The sequence below is a fragment of the Spea bombifrons genome, chromosome 11, assembly GCF_027358695.1.
Source record: "Spea bombifrons isolate aSpeBom1 chromosome 11, aSpeBom1.2.pri, whole genome shotgun sequence".
Lineage (NCBI taxonomy): Eukaryota > Metazoa > Chordata > Amphibia > Anura > Pelobatidae > Spea > Spea bombifrons.
In genome coordinates this window covers 289,732-314,228 of record NC_071097.1, presented here as the reverse complement: position 1 = coordinate 314,228, position 24,497 = coordinate 289,732, and the positions used below count along the sequence as shown (strand labels likewise).

Below are 24,497 nucleotides of genomic sequence, written 5' to 3'. Positions count from 1 at the left end.
CCCTCACCCAACACCAATCTTCTGCTCCCAGCAATCTCTCGGCTCCCACAAGTCCAATCGCCACATCCTCTTTTAGGAGCTGTGGCCCCAAATCTTGGACCTTCCATTATTGCTTCTTTGCCTTTCCCACTTAAGGTTCCAGAATTCTTAAAAATCTTATCCACATACCCCTCCTCTCCCCCTCTCCTCCTTTTTCCTCTGCTCTCTGGGATGCTCATTCTGTGTGCAAGAAACTAACAACCAGACACGATCCCTTCACCTCTACTTCCCGGCAACCTCTTGCAGCACCGCTTCTCCCTCCTATGGTGGCCTCCACCTCACTCACACTCCCAGACCTGATGACAGGAAGGTTGGTGAGTTCGGCTTCCTGCTCTCGTCAACTTAAACCTCTCCACCCATTCCCTCCACTCTATCACTCTCTTTCTCCTTATTTGAGGTCCATGCTGTGTGGTTACTTAATCCCATCTCCTTACGCATTGCTGTTATATACGGCTGCAGTTTAATGTTAGTAGCATGGGGGAGAGCGCGCCGGCTGCAGTTTAATGTTAGAGGAATGGGGAGAGCGCGGTGGCTGCAGTTTAATGTTAGGGGAATGGTGGAGAGCGCGGCGGCTGCAGTTTAATGTTAGAAGAATGGGGGAGAGCGCGGTGGCTGCAGTTTAATGTTAGAAGAATGGATGAGAGCGCGGCGGCTGCAGTTTAATGTTAGAAGAATGGGGGAGAGCGCGGCGGCTGCAGTTTAATGTTAGAAGAATGGGGGAGAGCGCGGCGGCTGCAGTTTAATGTTAAAGGAATGGGGGAGAGCGCGGCGGCTGCAGTTTAATGTTAGAGGAATGGGGGAGAGCCCGGCGGCTGCAGTTTAATGTTAGAGGAATGGGGGAGAGCGCGGTGGCTGCAGGTTAATGTTAGAAGAATGGGGGAGAGCGCGGCGGCTGCAGTTTAATGTTAGAAGAATGGGGGAGAGCGCGGCGGCTGCAGTTTAATGTTAAAGGAATGGGGGAGAGCGCGGCGGCTGCAGTTTAATGTTAGAGGAATGGGGGAGAGCCCGGCGGCTGCAGTTTAATGTTAGAAGAATGGGGGAGAGCGCGGTGGCTGCAGTTTAATGTTAGAAGAATGCGGGAGAGCGCGATGGCTGCAGTTTAATGTTAGAAGAATGGGGGAGAGCGCGGCGGCTGCAGTTTAACGTAAGAAGAATAAGGGGTGGAAAAAGCAAGCAGGGTGTATTAGTGTCAGGAAGCGGGAGGTGGTTTTTGGCACTTTGCGGATCTCTGCAGTTATATAGTGGTGCTGAGGTGAGGCGACTGATCCAGATACATACAAGAACAGACCATGCGCAGCCCAAAGCAAAGCAAAGCAAAGCAAAGCAAAATACCAAAGTGGAACAGCCTCCCAGCAGAAGAGGCTGAGGTTAATACAACAATTTATTTCCCAGATACCCCATATAGACCCCACACAGCAACTGCCCCCTGTAACTAAACTACCCCCAGATACCCCATATATACCCCACACGGCACAGCAACTGCCCCGTAACTAAACTACCCCCAGATACCCCATATATACCCCACACGGCACTGCCCCCCATAACTAAACTACCCCCAGATACCCCATATATACCCCACACAGCACAGCAACTGCAACTACCCCCCAGATACTCCATATATACTCCACACAGCACTGCCCCCTGTAACTAAACTACCCCCCCGATACACCATATATACCCCACACAGCACAGCAACTGCCCCCTGTAACTAAACTACCCCCCAGATACTCCATATATACCCCACACAGCAACTGCCCCCTGTAACTAAACTACCCTCATATATACCCCAGACAGCACAGCAACTGCCCCTGTAACTAAACCACCCCCAGATACCCCACGCAGCACAGCAACTGCCCCTGTAACTAAACCACCCCCAGATACCCCATATATACCCCACACAGCACAGCAACTGCCCCCTGTAACTAAACTACCCCCAGATACACCTGAATTTCAGATCTTACCCCCGGGACAGCTATCCGACCGGAGCGAAAGACAAATCCGGTACAGGCTCTCGTTTAGTGGCTCCTTTCACAGACTCAATGTGTGATTTTTCATTGCATCATCACTTCCTGATAGAAGTGTCCGATTACGTCATCTCCTGCTTCCAAACATGGCCGCCGGCAGCTCACATCGTGCAGATATTTGCATTTCTTTACTTCCTGAAACAAAGATGGCTGTCCTGTACATCCGCTTCCTCCGATATCACATCCGCTCGTAGAAGCGTTACCGCGGTCATTTCCGGGTTGGTTGTGGGAGGAGCATGCGCCGTGCAGCACGTTGTCAGGACGTCCAGAAGTAGTGGCTACAGGGCTACGATCCACTGTGTGAGCCCAAAGGTGAATACTTAAGAATAGGGACAACCTGGGGGTTCTCAGAAGTAGTGGGTACAAGACTTTGAGAGTACAGAGGCAGTGGGTAGAGGGATGGGAGGGAGTGTGTTAGTGCATGGTGGCAGAGTGTGTTAGTGCATGGTGGCAGAGTGTGTTAGTGCATGGTGTTAGGATGAGTGTGTGTTACTGTATGGTGGTAGAGTATGTGAGTGCATGGTGTTAGGATGAGTGTGTGTTACTGTATGGTGGTAGAGTATGTTAGTGCATGGTGTTAGGATGTGTGTGTTACTGTATGGTGTTAGGATGAGTGTGTGTTACTGTATGGTGGTAGAGTATGTTAGTGCATGGTGTTAGCATGAGTGTGTGTTACTGTATGGTGGTAGAGTATGTTAGTGCATGGTGTTAGGATGAGTGTGTGTTACTATATGGTGGTAGAGTATGTTAGTGCATGGTGTTAGGATGAGTGTGTGTGTTACTGTATGGTGGTAGAGTGTGTAAGTGCATGGTGTTAGGATGAGTGTGTTACTGTATGGTGGTAGAGTATGTTAGTGCATGGTGTTAGGATGAGTGGGTGTTACTGTATGGTGGTAGAGTATGTTAGTGCATGGTGTTAGGATGAGTGTGTTACTGTATGGTGGTAGAGTATGTTAGTGCATGGTGTTAGGATGAGTGGGTGTTACTATATGGTGGTAGAGTATGTTAGTGCATGGTGTTAGGATGAGTGTGTGTGTTACTGTATGGTGTTAGGATGAGTGGGTGTTACTGTATGGTGGTAGAGTATGTTAGTGCATGGTGTTAGGATGAGTGTGTTACTGTATGGTGGCAGAGTGTGTTAGTGCATGGTGTTAGGATGAGTGTGTGTTACTGTATGGTGGTAGAGTGTGTTAGTGCATGGTGTTAGGATGTGTGTGTTACTGTATGGTGTTAGGATGAGTGTGTGTTACTGTATGGTGGTAGAGTATGTTAGTGCATGGTGTTAGGATGAGTGTGTGTTACTGTATGGTGGTAGAGTATGTTAGTGCATGGTGTTAGGATGAGTGGGTGTTACTGTATGGTGGTAGAGTATGTTAGTGCATGGTGTTAGGATGAGTGTGTTACTGTATGGTGGTAGAGTATGTTAGTGCATGGTGTTAGCATGAGTGTGTTACTGTATGGTGGTAGAGTATGTTAGTGCAAGGTGTTAGCATGAGTGTGTTACTGTATGGTGGTAGAGTATGTTAGTGCATGGTGTTAGGATGAGTGGGTGTTACTGTATGGTGGTAGAGTATGTGAGTGCATGGTGTTAGGATGTGTGTGTTACTGTATGGTGGCAGAGTGTGTTAGTGCATGGTGTTAGGATGAGTGTGTGTTACTGTATGGTGGTAGAGTATGTGAGTGCATGGTGTTAGGATGTGTGTGTTACTGTATGATGTAGAGTATGTTAGTGCATGGTGTTAGGATGTGTGTGCTACTGTATGATGTAGAGTATGTTAGTGCATGGTGTTAGGATGTGTGTGCTACTGTATGATGTAGAGTATGTTAGTGCATGGTGTTAGGATAAGTGTGTGTTACTGTATGGTGGTAGAGTGTGTTAGTGCATGGTGTAATGATGAGTGTGTGTGTTACTGTATGGTGGTAGAGTATGTTAGTGCATGGTGTTAGGATGTGTGTGTTACTGTATGGTGGTAGAGTATGTTAGTGCATGGTGTTAGGATGAGTGTGTTACTGTATGGTGGTAGAGTATGTTAGTGCATGGTGTTAGGATGAGTGTGTGTTACTGTATGATGGTAGAGTATGTTAGCGCATGGTGGTAGAGTATGTTAGTGCATGGTGTTAGGATGAGTGTGTGTTACTGTATGGTGGTAGAGTATGTTAGTGCATGGTGTTAGGATGAGTGTGTGTTACTGTATGGTGGTAGAGTATGTTAGTGCATGGTGTTAGGATGAGTGTGTGTGTTACTGTATGGTGGTAGAGTATGTTAGTGCATGGTGTTAGGATGAGTGTGTGTTACTGTATGATGGTAGAGTATGTTAGTGCATGGTGGTAGAGTATGTTAGTGCATGGTGTTAGGATGAGTGTGTGTTACTGTATGGTGGTAGAGTATGTTAGTGCATGGTGTTAGGATGAGTGTGTGTTACTGTATGGTGGTAGAGTATGTTAGTGCATGGTGTTAGGATGAGTGTGTGTGTTACTGTATGGTGGTAGAGTATGTTAGTGCATGGTGTTAGGATGAGTGTGTGTTACTGTATGGTGGTAGAGTATGTTAGTGCATGGTGTTAGGATGAGTGGGTGTTACTGTATGGTGGTAGAGTATGTTAGTGCATGGTGTTAGGATGAGTGTGTGTTACTGTATGGTGGTAGAGTATGTTAGTGCATGGTGTTAGGATGAGTGTGTGTGTTACTGTATGGTGGTAGAGTATGTTAGTGCATGGTGTTAGGATGAGTGTGTGTTACTGTATGGTGGTAGAGTATGTTAGTGCATGGTGTTAGGATGAGTGGGTGTTACTGTATGGTGGTAGAGTATGTTAGTGCATGGTGTTAGGATGAGTGGGTGTTACTGTATGGTGGTAGAGTATGTTAGTGCATGGTGTTAGGATGAGTGTGTGTTACTGTATGATGTAGAGTATGTTAGTGCATGGTGTTAGGATGAGTGGGTGTTACTGTATGGTGGTAGAGTATGTTAGTGCATGGTGTTAGGATGAGTGTGTGTTACTGTATGGTGGTAGAGTATGTGAGTGCATGGTGTTAGGATGAGTGTGTGTTACTGTATGGTGGTAGAGTATGTTAGTGCAAGGTGTTAGCATGAGTGTGTTACTGTATGGTGGTAGAGTATGTTAGTGCATGGTGTTAGGATGAGTGGGTGTTACTGTATGGTGGTAGAGTATGTTAGTGCATGGTGTTAGGATGAGTGTGTGTGTTACTGTATGGTGGTAGAGTATGTTAGTGCATGGTGTTAGTTTGAGTGGGTGTTACTGTATTGTGGTAGAGTATGTTAGTGCACACTCTAAAGATCCGTGTGTAAGGTTACTTCAGTGCCCTCCTTATGTTTTATCCAGTGGTTCAAATCCCCACCACTTATTCCCTCTACCGCAGATAAAATGGGGGCAGAAGTGCTAAGGCCCCGGCCACAGAGCCTTCGTCCTCATAGAGCTGAGGATGCGTGACACAAATGCACATACGTGTGACACATGTGCCAAGACAATGACTGATATAATAATTCGTATCCCAATTTATCAACTCTTTATTCATGGAAGCCATAAAGCCCCCACTCCTCTCTCTCAAAAATAGCGCACAACTGAGAGGAAGGTCTGGGGCCCGGGCTCTGTAATAGTGATATTTCCGAAGGTCTTAATGGTGAAGTACGATACAAACGTCTACAGCGGGGACGGCCATTCCTGGGATGAACAAGACAAATGGCGAGTGATTTTAGTAAACCACTAGAGCGATCAACAGTGCGTCAGATTAATGTTGATAAATGTAAATAATGCATTTGGGGAAATCCTAGTTGTTTTCTTTATTTCCAGATCCTTCTTCGTAGAAGACCATTTAACTATCATATTTACTTTTTTTATCCACGTGCATTTCTGATGTAATTTCCTTACTTAGTTTGGTTTCATCTTTTAAACATTCAGATATCGCGTTCCGGACCCTGTTCCCGAACTCTGATAATTAAACTGAAAAGAATGAGACCAAAGACAGAACCTCGGGGGAGTCGACTCGAAACGCCCAACTAGAAAATACCCCATTACCAGAAACTGTGTCTTTTCACCAATTCTCTGTTTTTTAAATAATATTTTAACATGTTCTCAAATAATTTAATTCAATCTTTTTCTTTAAGGAGTGTAAATATTCCGAATAACCAGACATTCCGACCACATAGATGGAAGATCTTCTCCTGCGTCATCTCTCTCCTCACGGAGTTTGAAGATAGAAATATAATCACAAGGAAAATCCTGAAACGATCCGTAACGAGGAGTTTGGGGATAAAAGTGCCGCCACTCGCAGCCGAGGAACCCCAATCTCCGGTGGATAAAGTGTTTAGTGAGCAAAATAGAAACATTCATAGAAATTTGAGGTTCTGGATACTTTGGATCCAATCTCAGCCGTACAGAAATGGATCAAACAGCAGAGAAAACCTTTCCGTGTTCCGAGTGTGGGAAACGTTTCACACAAAAAAGATATCTGAAAATACACGAGAGAATTCACACCGGGGACAAACTGTATGCGTGTTCCGTGTGCGGGAAACGTTTCATCACAATGACATATCTTAGTAGACACGAGAGAATCCACACGGGAGAGAGGCCGTTCGGGTGTCCGGAATGTGGAAAACGTTTTTCTGTAAAATCACATCTCAAGCAGCACGAGATGTGTCACACAGGAGAGAAGCCGTTCGCGTGTTCCGAATGCGGAAAATGTTTCAGATCAAAGTCAGGGGTCAACGAACATCTGAGGATTCACACGGGAGAGAAGCCATTTGCGTGTCCGGAATGCGGGCAATGTTTCACCGCAAAGTCGAAGCTTGTCGTACATAACCGATGTCACACGGGGGAGAAGCCGTTTGCGTGTTCTGAATGTGGGAAACGTTTTACCACAAAGTCAAATCTTGTCGTACATGAACGACATCACACGGAAGAGAAACAGTTTACGTGTCCTGAATGCGGGAAATGTTTTACCAGTAAGTCAGAGCTCACCGTACACAAGAAATATCACACAGGCGACAAACCATTTGCATGTCAGGAATGCAGAAAAAGCTTCGGCACGAAGTTGGAGGTCAATGAACATCTGAGAACTCACATGAGAGTCAAACCGTTTGGGTGCCCTGAATGCGGGAAATGTTTTGCCGCAAAGGCAAAACTTCTAATACATAAACAATGTCACGCAGAAGAGAAACCATTCGTGTGTTCAGAATGCGGGAAATGTTTACGCTCACAGTCGCAGCTGAGAACGCATGAGCGAATTCACACGGGAGAGAAGCCTTTTGAGTGTTCTGAATGTGGAAAATGTTTAACCACAAAGTTCAATCTTATAATACACGAGCGCTGTCACACGGGGGAGAAACCGTTTGCGTGTTCTGAATGCGGGAAACGTTTTTACAGAAACGCACATCTCAAGCAGCACGAACGATATCACACGGGAGATCTACCATTCGCATGTTCTGAATGCGGGAAATATTTTAACACAAAGACGGAGGTCGATGAGCATGTGAGAATTCACACGGGAGAGAAGCCCTTTGAGTGTTCTGAATGCAGGAAGTGTTTTACCAGAAAGCCACAGCTGAGAAGGCATGAGCGAACTCACACGGGAGAGAAGCCATTCGGGTGCTCTGAGTGTGGGAAGTGCTTTAGCTCAACAACAAGCCTGAAAAGGCATGAGCTAATTCACACGGGGGAGAAGCCATTTGGGTGTCCTGAGTGCGGAAAATGCTTTAGCTCAACAACAAGCCTGAAAAATCACGAGCTCGTTCACACGGGGGAGAAACCATTTGGGTGTCCTGAGTGCGGAAAATCTTTTAGCACGACACCAGGTCTGAGTAGGCACCAGCGAATTCATACGGGAGAGAAATCATTTCATGTCATTGACAGAGTAGACACGAGAAAACGCCCATAGGAAAGGGAGAATTTGCCTAGAGAAATATAACGGAGATGAACAAATTCATGCATAAAGGGAAAAAAACACACCCGTGGTACAAATAATCACTTTATTAGATACTAATGTGCACAGGAGATTAATACAAAAGAATACAGCGGCATCATTCCTGAGAATGTCCATGAGTCCCTCCGCAAGAGGATGGAGCTCTATCGTTAACAGAGCCGGTCCTGGTGGAACAGAAGCATCTACAACAAGACTTTACATAAGAAAAAGTGGTTTGTGAAGTTACTCTTGACCTGTGATATTGCAATGAGGATATTACGCGATGATCGGGGTTGAGTATATGAGGATTATTACACATGGACGAGTATTTTTTTAAATCCTAGCGCATGGTCAGATCTGAATTGATTTTCTGACCCGTAGATTTTGTTAGGAGAAGCGATAGCTGAATAAAAATAACATTTACGCCGCGAGGAGGTCGGCCGTTCTCTGTACGGTTGGGTCTCGTCCTGAAAGAACCGGATTTTTCACAATCCCGTCGGAATAAAAAGTCACGAGAATCAGTTATTTGTTACATTTCCTAATTACTATAATTCATAATCTGAGGTTTTATATTGATTTTTAGAAATAGGAAGACTACGTTGGGCTCGGGTGGTCTTTATCTGTTGCAAGTGTTAAATTTTCATAGCCATTTTTTTTTTTTCTAAATAAATCAAATATAAAAAAAAAGTAAAATATATAGTCCACATTTTAACTTATTTGTATGAATTGTTCTCGAAGGTATACGAGCTTGAAAAGTGTTACAAGAATGACTTGACGGGCAGGAGGAAAGTCGGGTGTCTTCTGCCTTGGTTATAAATGGGGTGTCCTTCAGCTGATTCGGCGGCAAAAGCTTTAGGGAGTTTGTCTAAAACACAAAGATTTCTAAGAATATTTCAAGACCGTGTGGTTATTATGAATGGACGAACTCATAAAAGAATGGGATTTACTCTGTGCTGACATCTGTTACCCATAATAACCATCTCTTCAGTGTGGCCTGTATCTGTCTCCATGTCAGAGACCAGTTTTTTATGTCATTATTCTAACTTTTAGGTCATTTAACAAACTCCAGGTTATCGTTCCATGTTTGTATCAACAACACTCGCATAAGGGCAGTTAGATTAAACCGATTTGAGTTAAATTTATATAAATTGCGTTAGAAAAATGATAGATATTATTGTGCTGGGAATAAGAATATGATTCTACCCACAACAGAGGCTCGTGTTCCATCATTAAACATCGTACACATGACGATAAATCATAATTGTGTATTTAAATATAAAAATAGATTTACCTGCTAAAGGACAGAGCTGTTTTAAATTGTCATCCCCTTGTGACCGAGGCGGTTATAACATTTTTAGGGTTTTATTTTTTAGCTTTAATTTCTCATTTTGTGAACAAGCTTATATATTGGGGTTCTTTCAGGAGATTCCATAAATTAGATGAAACCATCAAAATAATTATAAACAAAAAACACATTTGAAAAAAGTTGACTCTTTTACTCATCTACAAAAGCTAATGAAAACCCCCCAGCTAAATGGATTCCAGTATTTGCCATGAGAATAACCCAATGTTTTTATGGATTTGTCTTTTTTATTATTATAGGTCAATTAGTGCTAGTAGCATTTTGCTATTTCAAAACCATTTTAGTTGTTTTCCCAAATCTGGTTATTTTGTCCCCATGTCCTATTTGGGACATCTTTGAAGCTGGACAATTCAATTTACCCCATCAGACCATATACATTTTCAATCAAAATTATTCAATCCCCATTGCAAAAAAGTTTTTTATAGACTCACCTGTTTGCAATCAAACAAAACCAATTGAAACACAACAAATGCTTCAAGCGGTTTCCACAAATTCAACTGAATATGCAACTTATAATTACTTCTCCAGTTTCAGAATTGTTCAACTCTTTGCATAGAATCCCTCACAACATCACAAATATGCAAAACAGATGTTGTCTCGAGCAAAAGCCCTGATGCAACTAATCAAGAGCTTCATTAGTTGCACCAGGTGCGCTTTAGCTGCAACACATGAAATACCTGAACCACGGAGGGGTTTATTGAGTGTCACGTTAGACTGCATGCTAGAAATACAAATGGTCCGAAAAGCTAAGAGATACAAAAAGATAGCGAAGGTGATGAATGTTCCCAGCGACAACACTGGAATTAAAGGATCATTGGTCACACTACCTGGATGGAGCAGAAAAACCCTTGAGTGACTGCAAAACTTAACAGCGAGCACAGTATTATTATTATCTTTTATTTATATAGCGCCAGCAATCTACGCAGCGCTTAATACAATACATATATTCAACGGGTCTGACAAGACGAGAAGTGACAGACTAAGACAAATCGATACATTAGGTGGAGAGAGTCCTGCTCGCAAGCTTACAATCTAGAGGGAATGGGGTGACAAACATAAGGCACAGAGAAAAGGCGAGAGGTAGTGTGGTGGACGTATCAGGGGCAAGGAGGTTCTAGCAGATAAGATGGCGCGGCTTCTCTGAAGAAGTGGGTTTTGAGGCATTTATTGAATGTCGGGAGGGAGGGTGAATGCTGAAGGTTCGGTGGAAGCAGATTCCAGAGATATGGGGCGGCCCGAGTGAAATCTTGTAGACGGGGAAAAGGAAGAGGTGATAAGTGAGGAGGAGAGCCTCAGCCCATGGGAAGAATGTAAGGATCGAGTAGGAGACTATTTGCTTATGAGGGCAGAAATGTATGGAGAGTGTCCACAACGCTGTCAGGTTCTGATTGGTCGAGAAGGCCCTGCTCGCGAATGGCTTCCTGGTGTTCAGCAGGGTTGTGGGTAAGGTTCTGCGAGGCCACTTGAGTTCCTCAGCACTAAACTCACCAATCACAGGGGTCATGAGGGAACACGAAGGATCTTTATCGATCTGGGGCCAAAAATGGGATAGCATAAAATTGTCTAAAATGTCTTTGCATTCAGTTACATTAATATTACCCTTCACTGGAGGTAAGGGGCCCAAACCCCTTATACTTTGTGTGCTGCTCTATGGCTAGTCCGGGCCGGATCTATGAAACTCTATAATCACTCTAATCATTTGGATCCACGACAACACGGAGATCGGATTTCCTCCCCGGCCCGGTTCTTGAAGACAGACTCTAGCAGGGGCAGCAACTACACATCGTGTTAATGGGTTATATAACTGAGAAGGGCAGCTTCCATGATGAAGCTTAGCCACATTTTCCTTCAGGAAAAGGGTAGACATCAGGGATGTGATCGGCTGCTCTTCCCTGTCTAATTCCTACTGTGATCAGCTGTTCACTAGACCTGTCCTGATGTGTGTGTTTGGGTGTTGTGTGGCAGAGCCTTTCCTGGTGTGTATTTGGGTGTCTGTGTGGCAGAGCCTTTCCTGGTGTGTATTTGGGTGTCTGTGTGGCAGAGCCTTTCCTGGTGTGTATTTGGGTGTGTGGCAGAGCCTGTCCTGGTGTGTGTTTTGGTATCGGTGTGGTAGAGCCTTTCCTGGTGTGTACTTGGTTGTGTCTGTGTGACAGAGCCTGTCCTGGTATGAATGTTTTGGTGTCTGTGTGGCAGAGCCTGTCCTGGTGTGTCTGTGTGTCAGAGCCTGTCCTGGGGTGTGTGTGTGTGTGTGTGTGTGTGTGTCGGCGTGGCAGAACCTGTCCTGGTGTGTGTGTCTGGGTGTCGGTGTGTGCACTGTACTTACTGTAGTAATAAATTTATTTATTTAATGTTTACTTATACAGAGATAAAACGGCCTTCTGAATTTGTAGTCACTTCAGAGGAAAAAACTTTATAGGCCTAGAAAACAGTGAGAGGAAAAGTAAAGGTTTTGTGTTATTTTCTCTTATTTCAATCTGCATATTTTATCACAGCCCCTGCTGCTGATCTAAATTAATATTAGACCCTGCTGCCAATATATATAAATATTAGACCCTACTGCTAATTCATTTTATATTGATAAAATTGGACCCTATGCAAGCATTTCCTTGGAACCCGCTCCACGCAGAAAAAAATACGTCTAGATCAAATAAACCACACGTGAAACAGTACTTGCATGTATAGATCCATTGCATAACACATACAAACCTACATAACTACATACATAAATAATGTATGGAAACATTGCATAGCAGGGATAGATCAACACAATTGAAATTTACTCTTAAAAGAGGTGGGACGAAGAGCTGCGGCACGGCCGTTGGGCGGCGCGGCTTGGTTGCAGAAGACGTTCCTGGAAGATTCTACAATGGCCATCGCAGTCACCTGACTTGAACCCCATAGAAAATCTCTGGTGGGATTTGAAGACGGCGGTCGCAGCACGCAAACCCAAGAATATTCCTCAGGAACGCTGCCAGAAGCTGGTGTCTGGCAATGCATCTCGTTTGTAGCAGGTCATAGGTAAGTCATAAGTTGCAGTTTCAGTGTAATTTGGGGAAACCACGTGAAGCATTCGTCGCGTTGAGCTACTCCAATTACTTTTGTTTGATTTGTTCATTGCAAACAGCTGAAAATCTTTGCAAACAGCTGCAAAGTTTGACAATAAACCTGATTTGCAATGGGGGTGGAATAACTTTGATGGCAAGTATATTTGTGAAAACGAGACATTCCAGAGTATTTCAAATTGTGGTATTTTAATACTTTTCATGCACTAGTTTTACCACCAGCTTTTGGCAAAGTTTTAAGATACGCTGCCTGTTCAACAAAGTCTTCTGTATCCGAATAACTTATATACCTGTATGAATTCATGAATAATAAAACTAGTTCTTTGCAAAAAAACGTTACCGTCTGCAAATAATTCTGATGGGTTCTCCCCACCTCCATCCCATTTATTGGCATCCATTTTTCTTTGTGGTGTAGTATATGAATAATGTGTGATAAATGATCTGTGTCAGGGTAAAATCCTCCTTCTCATCCTAAACATTCTTGTAATTGGGTAATAACTTTATCCAATGGGTTATGTTAGAACATGCCGATTGGTCCTGCACAGCCCTGAGGTAATGCCTGTAGTGCCAGTCATGGTCATTAGATGTCAGTCTTTGCCCATATATTGTATATAATATATGATATTGTATGATGTAAGATTTTGCCTGTGTACATATGCGTGCCAATGCTTTTGTGATGATGTCACTTGATTTTATCTGTACAACCCCCCTGCTTCTGAGGCCGCGGATGTGAGGAAATGAATGTGTGTGTATATGAAGGATGGCATGCTGGGGGAGGTTATAAAGATGATGGCACCATAATGCTGGGCGTGTATGGAGATGATGAGAATATTGAGGGTATGAAGATTGGTGGGGATGGTGGTGTTGGTGGATGGGAATGATGGGGGAGGAGGGGTATGCTGTCAGGGATGTGAAAATATTCCTCTAAATACCTGATGTGAGCCGGAGCCTATCAAGCTCTCCAGCGCTACTTTTTCTGACCAAGATCTCAATGTTATGCCGTCGCACTTTCTACTTTCTAACAAAATACTTCATTGCAAATACCAAGTGACCAGGGCCACCATCAAAAATCATGGGGCCCGGTACCGGCTAAATGCCTGGGCCTCCTATCACTTGTCCTTATGATCCTCCCATATGCACACCTTATGACTCCTTTCCCCTCTTCTGTAAATCGGGGTAGATGGAGTACACCGGGTTAGTGTGAGAGCTGTGTACGTGGACGTTAATGAACATGCGTGGTATTTTATGTTCAGATAAAGCAGGACATCTCTGCACCGTGTGCGCTCCGCGTGTAGTATTTTTATTACTTATAAGTTTAATTCCAAACAGAACATACTAACAGACACATAAATTCTGAGGACAGCTCCCCACCCGTTATATCAAATTATTTGTCTCCTTAGTGAAAGGATACTAACGTTGTCTTTTTGAGTTAGTACCTCTTCCACGTTCACAACACGCGACCGGCTTCTATCGCGTGTGTCTCTGCACGTGTTTTTTGAGATGTTCTTTCGTGTAAAATCGTTTCTCGCACACGAGACACGGAAAGGGTCTCTCTCCTGTGTGAAATCTCAGGTGTCTGTTGAGTTCGGGCTTCGTACAGAAACCTTTTCCGCATACAGAGCAGGCAAACGGCTTCACTCCCGTGTGATATATTTCATGTCTAATTAGCAAGGCCTTTGTGACGAAACATCTTTCACACGCGGAACATGAAAATGGCTTCTCCCCCTTGTGTCTCCGCTCGTGCTCCCTGAGGTGTTCTTTCGTATGAAAACGTTTCCCGCATTCAGCGCACGGAAACGGTCTCTCTCCGGTGTGAATTCTCTCGTGTCTTATAAGCTTTGACTTTGCGGTGAAACATTTCGGGCAGTGGGAACACACGTGAGGCTTCTTTCCCGTGTGACTCTGTTCATGAATAATAGCTTCATACTTTGTGAAGAAACATTTGCCGCATTCCAGACACGCGAACGGCTTCACCCCGCTGTGCTTCTTCTGATGGTTATCAAGCACAGTCTTTCTGGAAAAGCTTTTCCCGCATTCCGGACACGCAAATCGCTTCTCTCCCGTGTGATTCTGCTCATGGATATCAAGTTCGTACTTTGTGAAGAAACATTTCCCGCATTCCAGACATGGGAACGGCTTCACCCCGCTGTGCTTCTTCTCGTGATTGTCGAGCAGAGCCTTTCTGGAAAAGCGTTTCCCGCATTCCGAACACGCGAACGGCTTCTCCCCGGTGTGAGTCCGCTTGTGTTTGCTGAGATTTTCACTTGTATAAAAGCTTTTTGCGCACAGAAGACATGAAAAAGGTCTCTCTCCTGTGTGGCATCGCAGGTGTCTGTTGAGCTCCGTCCTTGTGATAAAACACTTTTCGCATTCTGAACACGCGAAGGGCTTCTCCCCCGTGTGATATTGCTTATGTTTGTTAAGATGAGCTTTTGTATAGAAACACTTTCCGCATTCAGAACATCCAAACGGCTTTAACCCTACGTGAAATCCTTTATGTCTATCGAGCTCGGGCTTCGTGATGAAACATTTCCCGCACTCCGAACACGCGAAGGGTTTCTCCCCCGTGTGAAGCCGCTCATGTCGGGTAAGTCCCTGTTTTGTGATGAAACATTTTCCACACTCGGGACAGGCAAATGGTGTCTCGGTGTGAAACCTCTCGTGTCTATTAAGCCTCGACTTCGTAGTAAAACATTTTGGGCAGTGAGCACATGCAAACGGCCTCTCCCCCGTGTGATATCGCTCGTGAATAACAAGCTCGTACTTTGTCAAGTAACATTTCCCACATTCCAGACACGGATATGGCTTCACGCCGCTGTGCTTCCTCTCGTGATTTCTAAGCACGACCTTTCTAGAGAAACATTTCCCGCATTCCAAACACGAGAATGGCTTCTCCTCGGTGTGAGTCGGCAAATGCCTGGTTAGCGCGGATTGCGTGATGAAACTTTTGTCGCATTCTGAACACGCATAAGGCTTCTCTCCCGTGTGACATCGCTCGTGAACAACAAGTTCGTACTTTGTGAAGAAACATTTCTGACATTCCAGACACGCAAACGGCTTCATCCCGCTGTGCTTTCTCTCGTGATTATCAAGCCCAACCTTTGTGGTCAAGCATTTCCCGCATTCTTGACATTTGAAATGCTTCTTTCCTTTGTGGATCTGCTTATGTTTGGCGAGTTTTGATTTTGTGATGAAACATTTTCCGCATTCAGGGCATGTAAACGTTTCCTCCGCTGCCTGCTCGGCCATCTGCGTACGAGCGCAGCGCAAGATCTACTCAGAACTTGTACAGGATCTTCAGTTCCCTTGAATGGTTCTAGATTCCTCAATAAACATGACGATCTGAGAATGATCCTGTGCGAGAAGAGCTTCCATCAAAGATTGTGATCGAAATGTACATAAAGTATGTGATGGATATTTATCCTTCAAGAGGCCTTAAAAAAAAAAAAAAAAAAAAAAAAGATTGAAGTCATCTTGATACACTGATTCTTGAATTACATGAACTTAATACATTCATTTATTTGATTTTGATATAAACCTCACTTTCAACCCAATTTAAGGGAAACATTCAGTTACGCTATTATCTATTAACCTGCTTTGTTACCCCCCCCCCCCAGGATGGTGGTTCCTGATCTAAACTGGATTTAGAAGACTCTGCAGGGGAGTAGACGCGGTTTTTTACTTCTTTTAGAAGGGGTGACATGGTTTGTTCCAAGAAGTTCAGTAACTGACTTCTGGGGGGAACACCCATCCAACTGGCCGCAAAGACAAATTACAACCAAAAGCTAAACCCAACGACGTGGCCGCGGACAGTGCCTCACCCGCCTCTCCACTTCTAGAGGACGAAGATATCACGCCTCTTACACAACCTCGAACGTCTGCTACCGAGACAGCAGCTGAGGTGGCAACACCTGCTTTGGCCGCTCTTTGACCCGTGCTTCGAGGATCTCACCAGCAATGGAATCAACACTGGGCCAAATTTCAAAATGAAAGAATTGGAACAGAGGCAGAGTGATGCGGAAGATACGATAAGACAAACCCAAGAAAGGTCAGCTCAACACAACACCGCCAAACTTTGATGGCAAAAGTTGATGAACCTGCAGAAATAACGTCAGATCTATTAACACACCGGAGAGTATCAGACCTCAACGTCTTAATCAAGTTCTTAGCAAGTGGCTGACAAATACCTTTAAATTGCCCAATCCGATAGTGTCTTAGAGGGCACACCGACAAAGAACAAGGCCCCAGACTCTGGCCCCAGTCCAGTTATCAGGCTACTTCTGGACAAAAAACAACAAAAAAAAACATTCTTAATGAATACAGGAAGATGTTGAAAGGGACATTTGCCTCTCACAAAATTCTTATATTCCAAGATTACTCTGCTTGACTGACAGCCAACAGAAAAGAATTCACTGTAAATTCTACACACCAAATCCAGTTCAACCAGACTTTTCTCTCCGACTCACCGATGAAGCGAGCAATTTCATAGACCAGCGGGTCCCCAACAGCAAGAAGGGGAGACAGCTTAAGGAAAACCAAACTTAGACCTCAATCACCGTGCAGACACTCTCCGCAACTATTCCCTCCTGGAATTATGGTTTTGTATTCATGATTGTTAATAGTTTTGTTTCCAGTTTTTGTTATTGTAACTCTCTCACACATGGTATACATGGGGTCATCACCATCAGTCCAGTCATGCTGGTGTCTCCTCAGGCTCTGGGACACGAGGATACCAAACACCGAACATCACTACAACCCTAACCACTTCCACACCAACATAACAAAATTCACACACCGCGACAAACAGAGTTACAGTACCCAATCAGCTAAAGAATGTGAACAGCGTCAATACACCCCTCAAAAAGCAAGCTGGTTACCAATTACCTTAAGAAATCCAAACCACACATCACATTTATCCAGGAGACTCAGCGGAGGAATACAGGTGGATCTGCTCTGACTGTATCTCAGCCTCATACCACACTCAACCAAGGGGGTGGCAATTCTATTACACAGATCCCTACCATACACAATTCATGACAACATCACAGATGACAACGGTACATATATCATTCTGGATGTTACGGTTGATCTGAGACACCTACTCCTGGTCAATATTTATGCCCCAAGCTATCCAATCATTTTTACTGTGCCTTGTATGAAATGCTAACTGTATACCCTTTGCATGATCACAGGGGGAGATTTAAACTCTGTACTAGACCCTAGACTGGACAGAACCGGACAGAACCCATCCCCACATATTGAAGGTGTTAACTGGCTTCTATACAACCTTAATCTCATTGACCCTTGGTGGGTCAACCATCTCACTACCAAAGATTAAACCCACATACATGTCGTCCAGACGACTGCACCTTGACCTATGTCTTTGTTGGTCTTGGTGCCTTGGTCCGCATGGGCCTGGGAGGTTGGTCGATCGGTGAGGCACTTATTACATTCTATACGTTACATCGACATACGCAATATCGTTATCTCAGACCATGTCCCTAGACCTGCAAACGGGCTATATAATAAAAGATGGACCTTCCCCTCTCAGTTGGCCAATAGTGATGACTTTAAGGTCTTATCGACATCCGCGTGGGGTCACTAGATGATAACAGTGAACATTTAGACAACCGTATGTTATTCGGGGAAAACGGCCAAGGCGGTCCTCAGAGGACATCTTATACATGTCCATGGAACACAAAGAACGGAACACAAAGAACGGAACACCGCTCTATTTTAGAAGCCAAGATTACAGACAGAGAAATTCAGAGCACGACATTGGACATTCAATCATCGAGAGCCAGAACCATGTTGATCCCCAAACCTATCAAAGACCCTACACTCCTAGCATCCTACAGGCCTATCACGCTTATCAATCAGGACATAAAAATCCTAGCCAGAAATATACAAGCGGATCATTTAGATTTTGCCCCAAATCTTACGTCCTCAACAATTAGGCTTCCTTAAGGGCTGACACTCTGTCAAAAGGTATCAGAAAAGAATCGGCAGCCACAACCTTCACTAAATCTCATCCCAGCATAATCAAGCACCAGCACGTCGGTCAAACCTTCCCGACGTTAATAAGAGGCCAATACAACAATCCCACTACGGTAATCACAACAAACGGCCTGGAATCCTCTCCAATGAGCTGTGGGTGCGACAGGGATACCCCTTATCCCCGAAGTGCTCCACCCCTTGTCGAGAGCCATAATTAATACACCTGATATTACAGGCATTACCGCAGGTCGTCGGGAACAGGAACCGTCCGCATTTGGGGACGATGCCCTTTATGTTTCCTATCCCCAGATGACTCTGCACCGGACATATTGGGAATATACGGCGAAGCTACGGGCTTTCACATCAGCCAAGCTAATTCCAAAGCCCTATTCCTGGACCCCACTGGACAACCGCTTACAGAGGGGATTCATTGGACCCCCAGCAGCACTGGATTCCTAGCCCCCCCAAAAAAACCGCATCTCCTCTACATTAAAAACTATAAAAGCCTATAATGAGAAGTTGAGAAGCGCAGATCTTCTCAGGCCTTCATACTCGGGTAGATTTCCAATGCGAAAAACATCCACCTTTCCTAAACGGCTGTATTTTTCAGTTTTTAACTCTAAATCCTCACAAAATGTGTTGAAAACAGGCTACACGATGTGGATGCGTCGGTGTGAGTGCGCGCGGGGACGGGCGCGTCAGGTATGAGTGCGAGCGAGGACGGGTGCGTCAGGTGTGAGCGAGGACGGATGCGTCGGTGTGAGTGCGCGCGGGGGCGGGCGCGGAAGGTGTGAGTGTGAGCGAGGACGGGTGCGTCGGTGTGAGTGCGCGCGGGGACGGGCGCGCCAGGTGTGAGTGTGAGCGAGGACGGGTGCGTCGGTGTGAGTGCGCGCGGGGACGGGCGCGTCAGGTGTGAGTGCGCGCGAGGACTGGTGCGTCGGTGTGAGTGCGCGCGGGGACGGGCGCGTCAGGTGTGAGTGCGCGCGGGGACTGGCGCGTAGGTATAAGGTGCAAGGGCGCGCCGTTGTAACTAAACTACCCCCAGATACCCCATATATACCCCACAAAGCACAGCAACTGCCCCCTGTAACTAAACTACCCCCCCAGATACCCCATATATACCCCACACAGCACAGCAACTGCCCCCTGTAACTAAACTATTCCCCAGATACCTCATATATACCCCACACAGCACAGCAACTGCCCCCTGTAACTAACCTATCCCCCAGATATACCCCACAAAGCACAGCAACTGCCCCCCCCTGCAACTAAACTACCCCAGATCTTACCCCCGGGGCAGATGCCCGACCCCCAGCCTCCACACTGACCCTGTTCTCAAGATCTGCCCCCCCAGAACGGGAGGAAAAAGTCAGCAGAAGCTCTTGTTGTTCGGCTCCCTTCACAGCCTGTAGCCTAAACCAGCGATTCATTTTACATCATCACTTCCTGCCTGAAGTGGGCCCGTGACGTCATCTCCTGCTTCCCAAGATGGCCGACGGCAGCTCACACCGTGTGGCCATTTACATGCCTGTCTCTCCTGCAGGTGACCGTCAGATACTTATTACAAATCACACATGTTACTTACCACCGCTGGCAGACTGTTCCATGACTCCACCGCTCTTTTATGCTACTTTACAAAGTATAGTAACCATGTTTCCCTAAATGCAAAAACCTGTCCCGTTTCCCAGGCAACCTTGTTGCGGGATATGAGAGCAGCTGCCCTGTGTCGGTGGGCGAGAGGCCGCTGGGCATCCGTCTGTCTCCTTCCTGCCCTCCATTAACACTGATTGCCCCTCAGAGGGTGAGTTACCCCAATCCGGGCAACTGATTAACGCTTTCAGTGCTGGATGGCAGGGTCTTCATATTAATACCAGCCCAGCACACACACATATATACACTGCCCTTACACACATACATATACACACTACCCTTACACACACACACACATATATATATACGTACACTGCCCTTACACACACACAGACATATACACATACACTGCCCTTACACACACACTGCCCTTACACACATACACACACATACACTGCCCTTACACACACACACATATATATACACTGCCCTTGCACACACACATATACACATACACTGCCCTTACACACACACATATACACATACACTGCCCTTACACACACACACATATACACATACACTGCCCTTACACACACACACATATACACATACACTGCCCTTACACACACATATATATATATATATATATATATATACACTGCCCTTACACATACACATACACTGCCCTTACACACACACACATATCCACATACACTGCCCTTACACACACATATACACATACACTGCCCTCACACACACACACACACACATATACACTGCCCTTACACACACACACACATATATATATATTGCAGACAGTCCAACACTGACAGAAAGAGGCACAGCCTATGATGCAGGGACTATGCTGGGGGATCAGTCAGTCTGCTCTGGATAGGATTTTTGCAACCGAGAAAAAATAAGATATATTGCTTCAGTGCATTGAAAGCGGGGAACAGTCTCCTCGGGGCGGTGGTAATGTGTGAAATTTCCATAAGATTGGCACCTGTTTGACACTGTAGTGAATTCGGCATCCGTTGCCTAGCAACAAATATGAAAGGAATGCAATTGGCCGCACGGCGTGAGCTGCCGGCGGCCATATTGGGAAGCAGGGGATTACGTCACTGACCTCTTCTGGCAGGAAATGGTGATGTAAAAGGAGCCGGAAAGCGAGTGCCTCTGTCGGTTTTCTATTCAGTGCCCGGGGGTAAGATCGGGGGGGGGGAATATATGGTGTATCTGGGGGTAGTTTAGTTACAGGGGGCAGTTGCAGTGCTGTGTGGGGTATATATGGGGTATCTGGGGGGTAGTTAAGTTACATGGGCAGTTGCTGTGCTGTGTGGGGTATATATGGGGTATCTGGGAGTAGTTTAGTTACAGGGGGCAGGTGCTGTGCTGTGTGGGGTATATATGGTGTATCGGGGGGGGATAGTTTAGTTACAGGGGGCAGGTGCTGTGTGGGGTATTTATGGTGTATCTGGGGGGTAGTTTAGTTACAGGGGCAGTTGCTGTGCTGTGTGGGGTATATATGGTGTATCTGGGGAATAGTTTAGTTACAGGGGGCAGTTGCTGTGCTGTGTGGGGTATATATGGGGTATCGGGGGGGATAGTTTAGTTACAGGGGGCAGTTGCAGTGCTGTGTGGGGTATATATGGGGTATCTGGGGGTAGTTTGGTTACAGGGGGCAGGTGCTGTGTGGGGTATATATGGTGTATCTGGGGGTAGTTTGGTTACAGGGGGCAGGTGCTGTGTGGGGTATATATGGTGTATCTGGGGGGTAGTTTAGTTACAGGGGGCAGGTGCTGTGTGGGGTATATATGGTGTATCTGGGGGGTAGTTTAGTTACAGGGGGCAGTTTCTGTGCTGTGTGGGGTATATATGGGGTATCTGGGGGTAGTTTTAGTTACAGGGGGCAGGTGCTGTGTGGGGTATATATGGTGTATCTGGGGGTAGTTTAGTTACAGTAGGCAGTTGATGTGCCGTGTGGGGTATCTGGGGGTAGTTTAGTTACAGGGGGTAGCTGAGGAGTTATTGGAGCTCTGGGCAGTTAAAGGCAGGTAGTGGGGCAGATGATGTCCTGTAACCCCTCCCCCGTCACACTTATTACTGTATTCGCTCGATTATAAGATGAGTTTTTCAGAGCGAATCCCCTCGCGGATCGGCCCCATCCGGCCCCCGTCTAGTCACCTATTTCTCCTGCTGTAAAGACTCAAACCTTAATCAGTCGTGGGTCTCGTCTTAGATTCAGGAGCCGTATGTCTATCCCGTTCATGCTTAATACTCTCACTGTGTTATCTTCTACCACTTCTGCTGGGAGACTGTTCCGCTTATTTACCCCCCACTCTCTATATTCGGGGGCCATATGCCTATCCCATGCATGTTTAACTCCCCTTGCTGGATTAACCTCTACCACTTGTCTGTGTCTTCTCTTATTTCAGCAGATTAGACCAAGAGCCATCATGCTGGGGCGGATAATGAAGGTGCCAGAGTAGGGAGGAACCTGCTTAAAACAAACCACGTCAACCCCACCTGTGTCTTCTCTTCTTTCTGCAGAGTCTCCTAAGAACTGTCACCCTGTGGGGTAAAACCATCGGGGCCATATTATCTCTTCCAACTCCATGGAAATTCCAACACTCTACGCAGAGAGGGGTTTGGAGCTGAAGTTGCCGCTGCTCATAGCCCTGGGAACCCGCGTTTCTAGATCATACAGAGTTTGAGGAACCTAGAACCATTAAATGTAGCGGAACGTCCTGTGAATGTTCTGAGTGGCTCTCACGCGGAGCTCGTACGCAGATGGCTGGGCAGGCAGCCGAGGAAGCGTTCACATGCTTGGAATGTGGGGAATGTTTCGCCACGAAGCCAAAACTCACCAAGCACGAGCGGGTCCACGCAGAAGAGAAGCCGTTTGCGTGTTCTCAATGCGGGAAATGCTTCGTCACGAAACCGAGGCTTGCCAGACACGAGCGGATCCACACGGGGGAGAGACCGTTCGCGTGTTCGGAGTGCGGGAAATGTTTAACCACAAAGGTTGCGCTCACAAATCACGAGAAGAAGCACAGCGGGGTGAAGCCGTTCGCGTGTCTGGAATGCGGGAAATGTTTCTTCACGAAGTATGAAGTGACCGTTCACGAGCGAAACCACACGGGAGAGAAGCCGTACACGTGTTCCCACTGCGCAAAGTGCTTCACCACAAAGTCCACGCTTACCAGGCACGAGCGGCTCCACGCGGACCGGTTGCTTCCGTGTTCCGAATGCGGCAAGTGCTTCAACACGAAGCCGGGACTTACCCGGCACCAGCGGCTGCACACGGGGGAGAAGCCGTACGCGTGTTCCGAGTGCGAGAAATGTTTCATCACGAGGTCGGAGGTCAACAGACACCGAGAATTTCACGTAGGGCTGAAACCGTTCGGGTGCCCTGAATGCGGGAAATGCTTTTACACGAAGGCTCGCCTCGAGCAGCACGCGCGCACGCACACCGGAGAGAAGCCCTTCGCGTGCTCGGAATGCGGAAAGTCTTTCGGCACCCGGTTTGGGCGCACCGTGCACTGGAGGACCCACAGCGGGGAGAAGCCGTGCGTCTGTCTCGAGTGCGGAAAGTGCTTCGGCACCAAGGCGAACCTGGTCCGGCATGAAATGTTTCACACGGGGGAGAAGCCGTTCGCGTGCTTCGAATGCGGGAAATGTTTTTGCACGAAGGGCGATCTGAAGAGGCACGAGAAGCGGCGCAGCGGGGAGAAGCCTTACGCCTGCTTTCTCTGCGGCAAATGTTTCACCACCAAGTCTGAGCTCACGACGCACCAGAGGTTCCACTCCGGAGAAAAGCCCTTCTCGTGCTCGCAGTGCGGGAAATATTTCTACACCAAAGCCCATCTGAAGAAGCACGAGGGGTGTCACACGGGGGAGAAGCCCTTCGCGTGCTCGGAATGCGGGAAATGCTTCAGGACACGGGCGGAGCTCACGAGACACGTGAGATTCCACACGGGGGAGAAGCCCTTCGCGTGTTCGGAATGCGGGAAATGCTTCAGGACACGGGCGGAGCTCACGAGACACGTGAGATTCCACACAGGAGAGAGACCCTTTCCGTGCCCTCTGTGCGGGAGATGGTTTTACGCCAAAGAACATCTCGGCAAACACCTGCAGAGCCACACGCGATAGAAGCCGGCTGCGTGTTGTGACCGTGGAGGAGGTGTTAACACAAAAAGACAGCGCTAGTATCCAGCGACTGTTCCGTGTTCTAGAAATCTGCGTTACTGCGGCTAGTAACTCTCTACAGGGGCAACGATCGGGGGGGGGGGCTATAATGTTCTAAATGGTTATAACTGTTTAGGTAAAATTGCCCATCTTGAGAGGTTTCACAAAGGAGATTTTTTCGGGGTAAAAGCTGTCCTTGAAATTTCTGTTTTTTTGGGAAATATGAGGTGTAATAAAAATACGACACGCGGAGTGCACCCGGTACAGAGACGTAAAACCGCGCATGTTCATTAATGGCTGCGTACACAACGCTCACGC

General features: G+C 46.3%; 3 protein-coding genes across 4 annotated transcripts; 2 read left to right on the top strand and 1 right to left on the bottom strand.

Moving 5' to 3' along the window:
* The first annotated feature begins 6,300 nt into the window (after nucleotides 1-6,300).
* Nucleotides 6,301-7,985, top strand: LOC128469166 (oocyte zinc finger protein XlCOF7.1-like). Its single transcript, XM_053451002.1, has one exon. The coding sequence runs from the start codon at nucleotides 6,462-6,464 to the stop codon at nucleotides 7,953-7,955; it is 1,494 nt and encodes a 497-aa protein (XP_053306977.1). The 5' UTR covers nucleotides 6,301-6,461; the 3' UTR covers nucleotides 7,956-7,985.
* A 5,698-nt stretch (nucleotides 7,986-13,683) lies between these two features.
* On the bottom strand, nucleotides 13,684-19,809 carry LOC128469157 (oocyte zinc finger protein XlCOF7.1-like). Of its 2 annotated transcripts, none has more exons than XM_053450996.1 (2): nucleotides 19,730-19,809; nucleotides 13,684-15,838 (listed from the first exon to the last, which is right to left on the bottom strand). In XM_053450996.1, the coding sequence occupies exon 2, from the start codon at nucleotides 15,651-15,653 to the stop codon at nucleotides 13,872-13,874; it is 1,782 nt and encodes a 593-aa protein (XP_053306971.1). In that variant the 5' UTR covers nucleotides 15,654-15,838; nucleotides 19,730-19,809; the 3' UTR covers nucleotides 13,684-13,871. The 2 variants fall into 2 exon arrangements, with proteins under 2 accessions (XP_053306971.1, XP_053306970.1); XM_053450995.1 differs by having other exon boundaries at nucleotides 19,691-19,789.
* A 1,315-nt stretch (nucleotides 19,810-21,124) lies between these two features.
* On the top strand, nucleotides 21,125-24,443 carry LOC128469168 (oocyte zinc finger protein XlCOF7.1-like). Its single transcript, XM_053451003.1, has 2 exons — nucleotides 21,125-21,195; nucleotides 22,542-24,443. Exon 2 carries the CDS (start codon nucleotides 22,782-22,784, stop codon nucleotides 24,141-24,143), a length of 1,362 nt encoding a protein of 453 aa, XP_053306978.1. The 5' UTR covers nucleotides 21,125-21,195; nucleotides 22,542-22,781; the 3' UTR covers nucleotides 24,144-24,443.
* The last annotated feature ends 54 nt before the right edge of the window (nucleotides 24,444-24,497 follow it).

Excerpts from the sequence above, each read along its gene's own strand:
- LOC128469166 (XM_053451002.1), top strand. The coding sequence starts at position 6,462 with ATGGATCAAACAGCAGAGAAAACCTTTCCGTGTTCCGAGTGTGGGAAA.
- LOC128469157 (XM_053450996.1), bottom strand. The coding sequence starts at position 15,653 with ATGGCCGAGCAGGCAGCGGAGGAAACGTTTACATGCCCTGAATGCGGA.
- LOC128469168 (XM_053451003.1), top strand. The coding sequence starts at position 22,782 with ATGGCTGGGCAGGCAGCCGAGGAAGCGTTCACATGCTTGGAATGTGGG.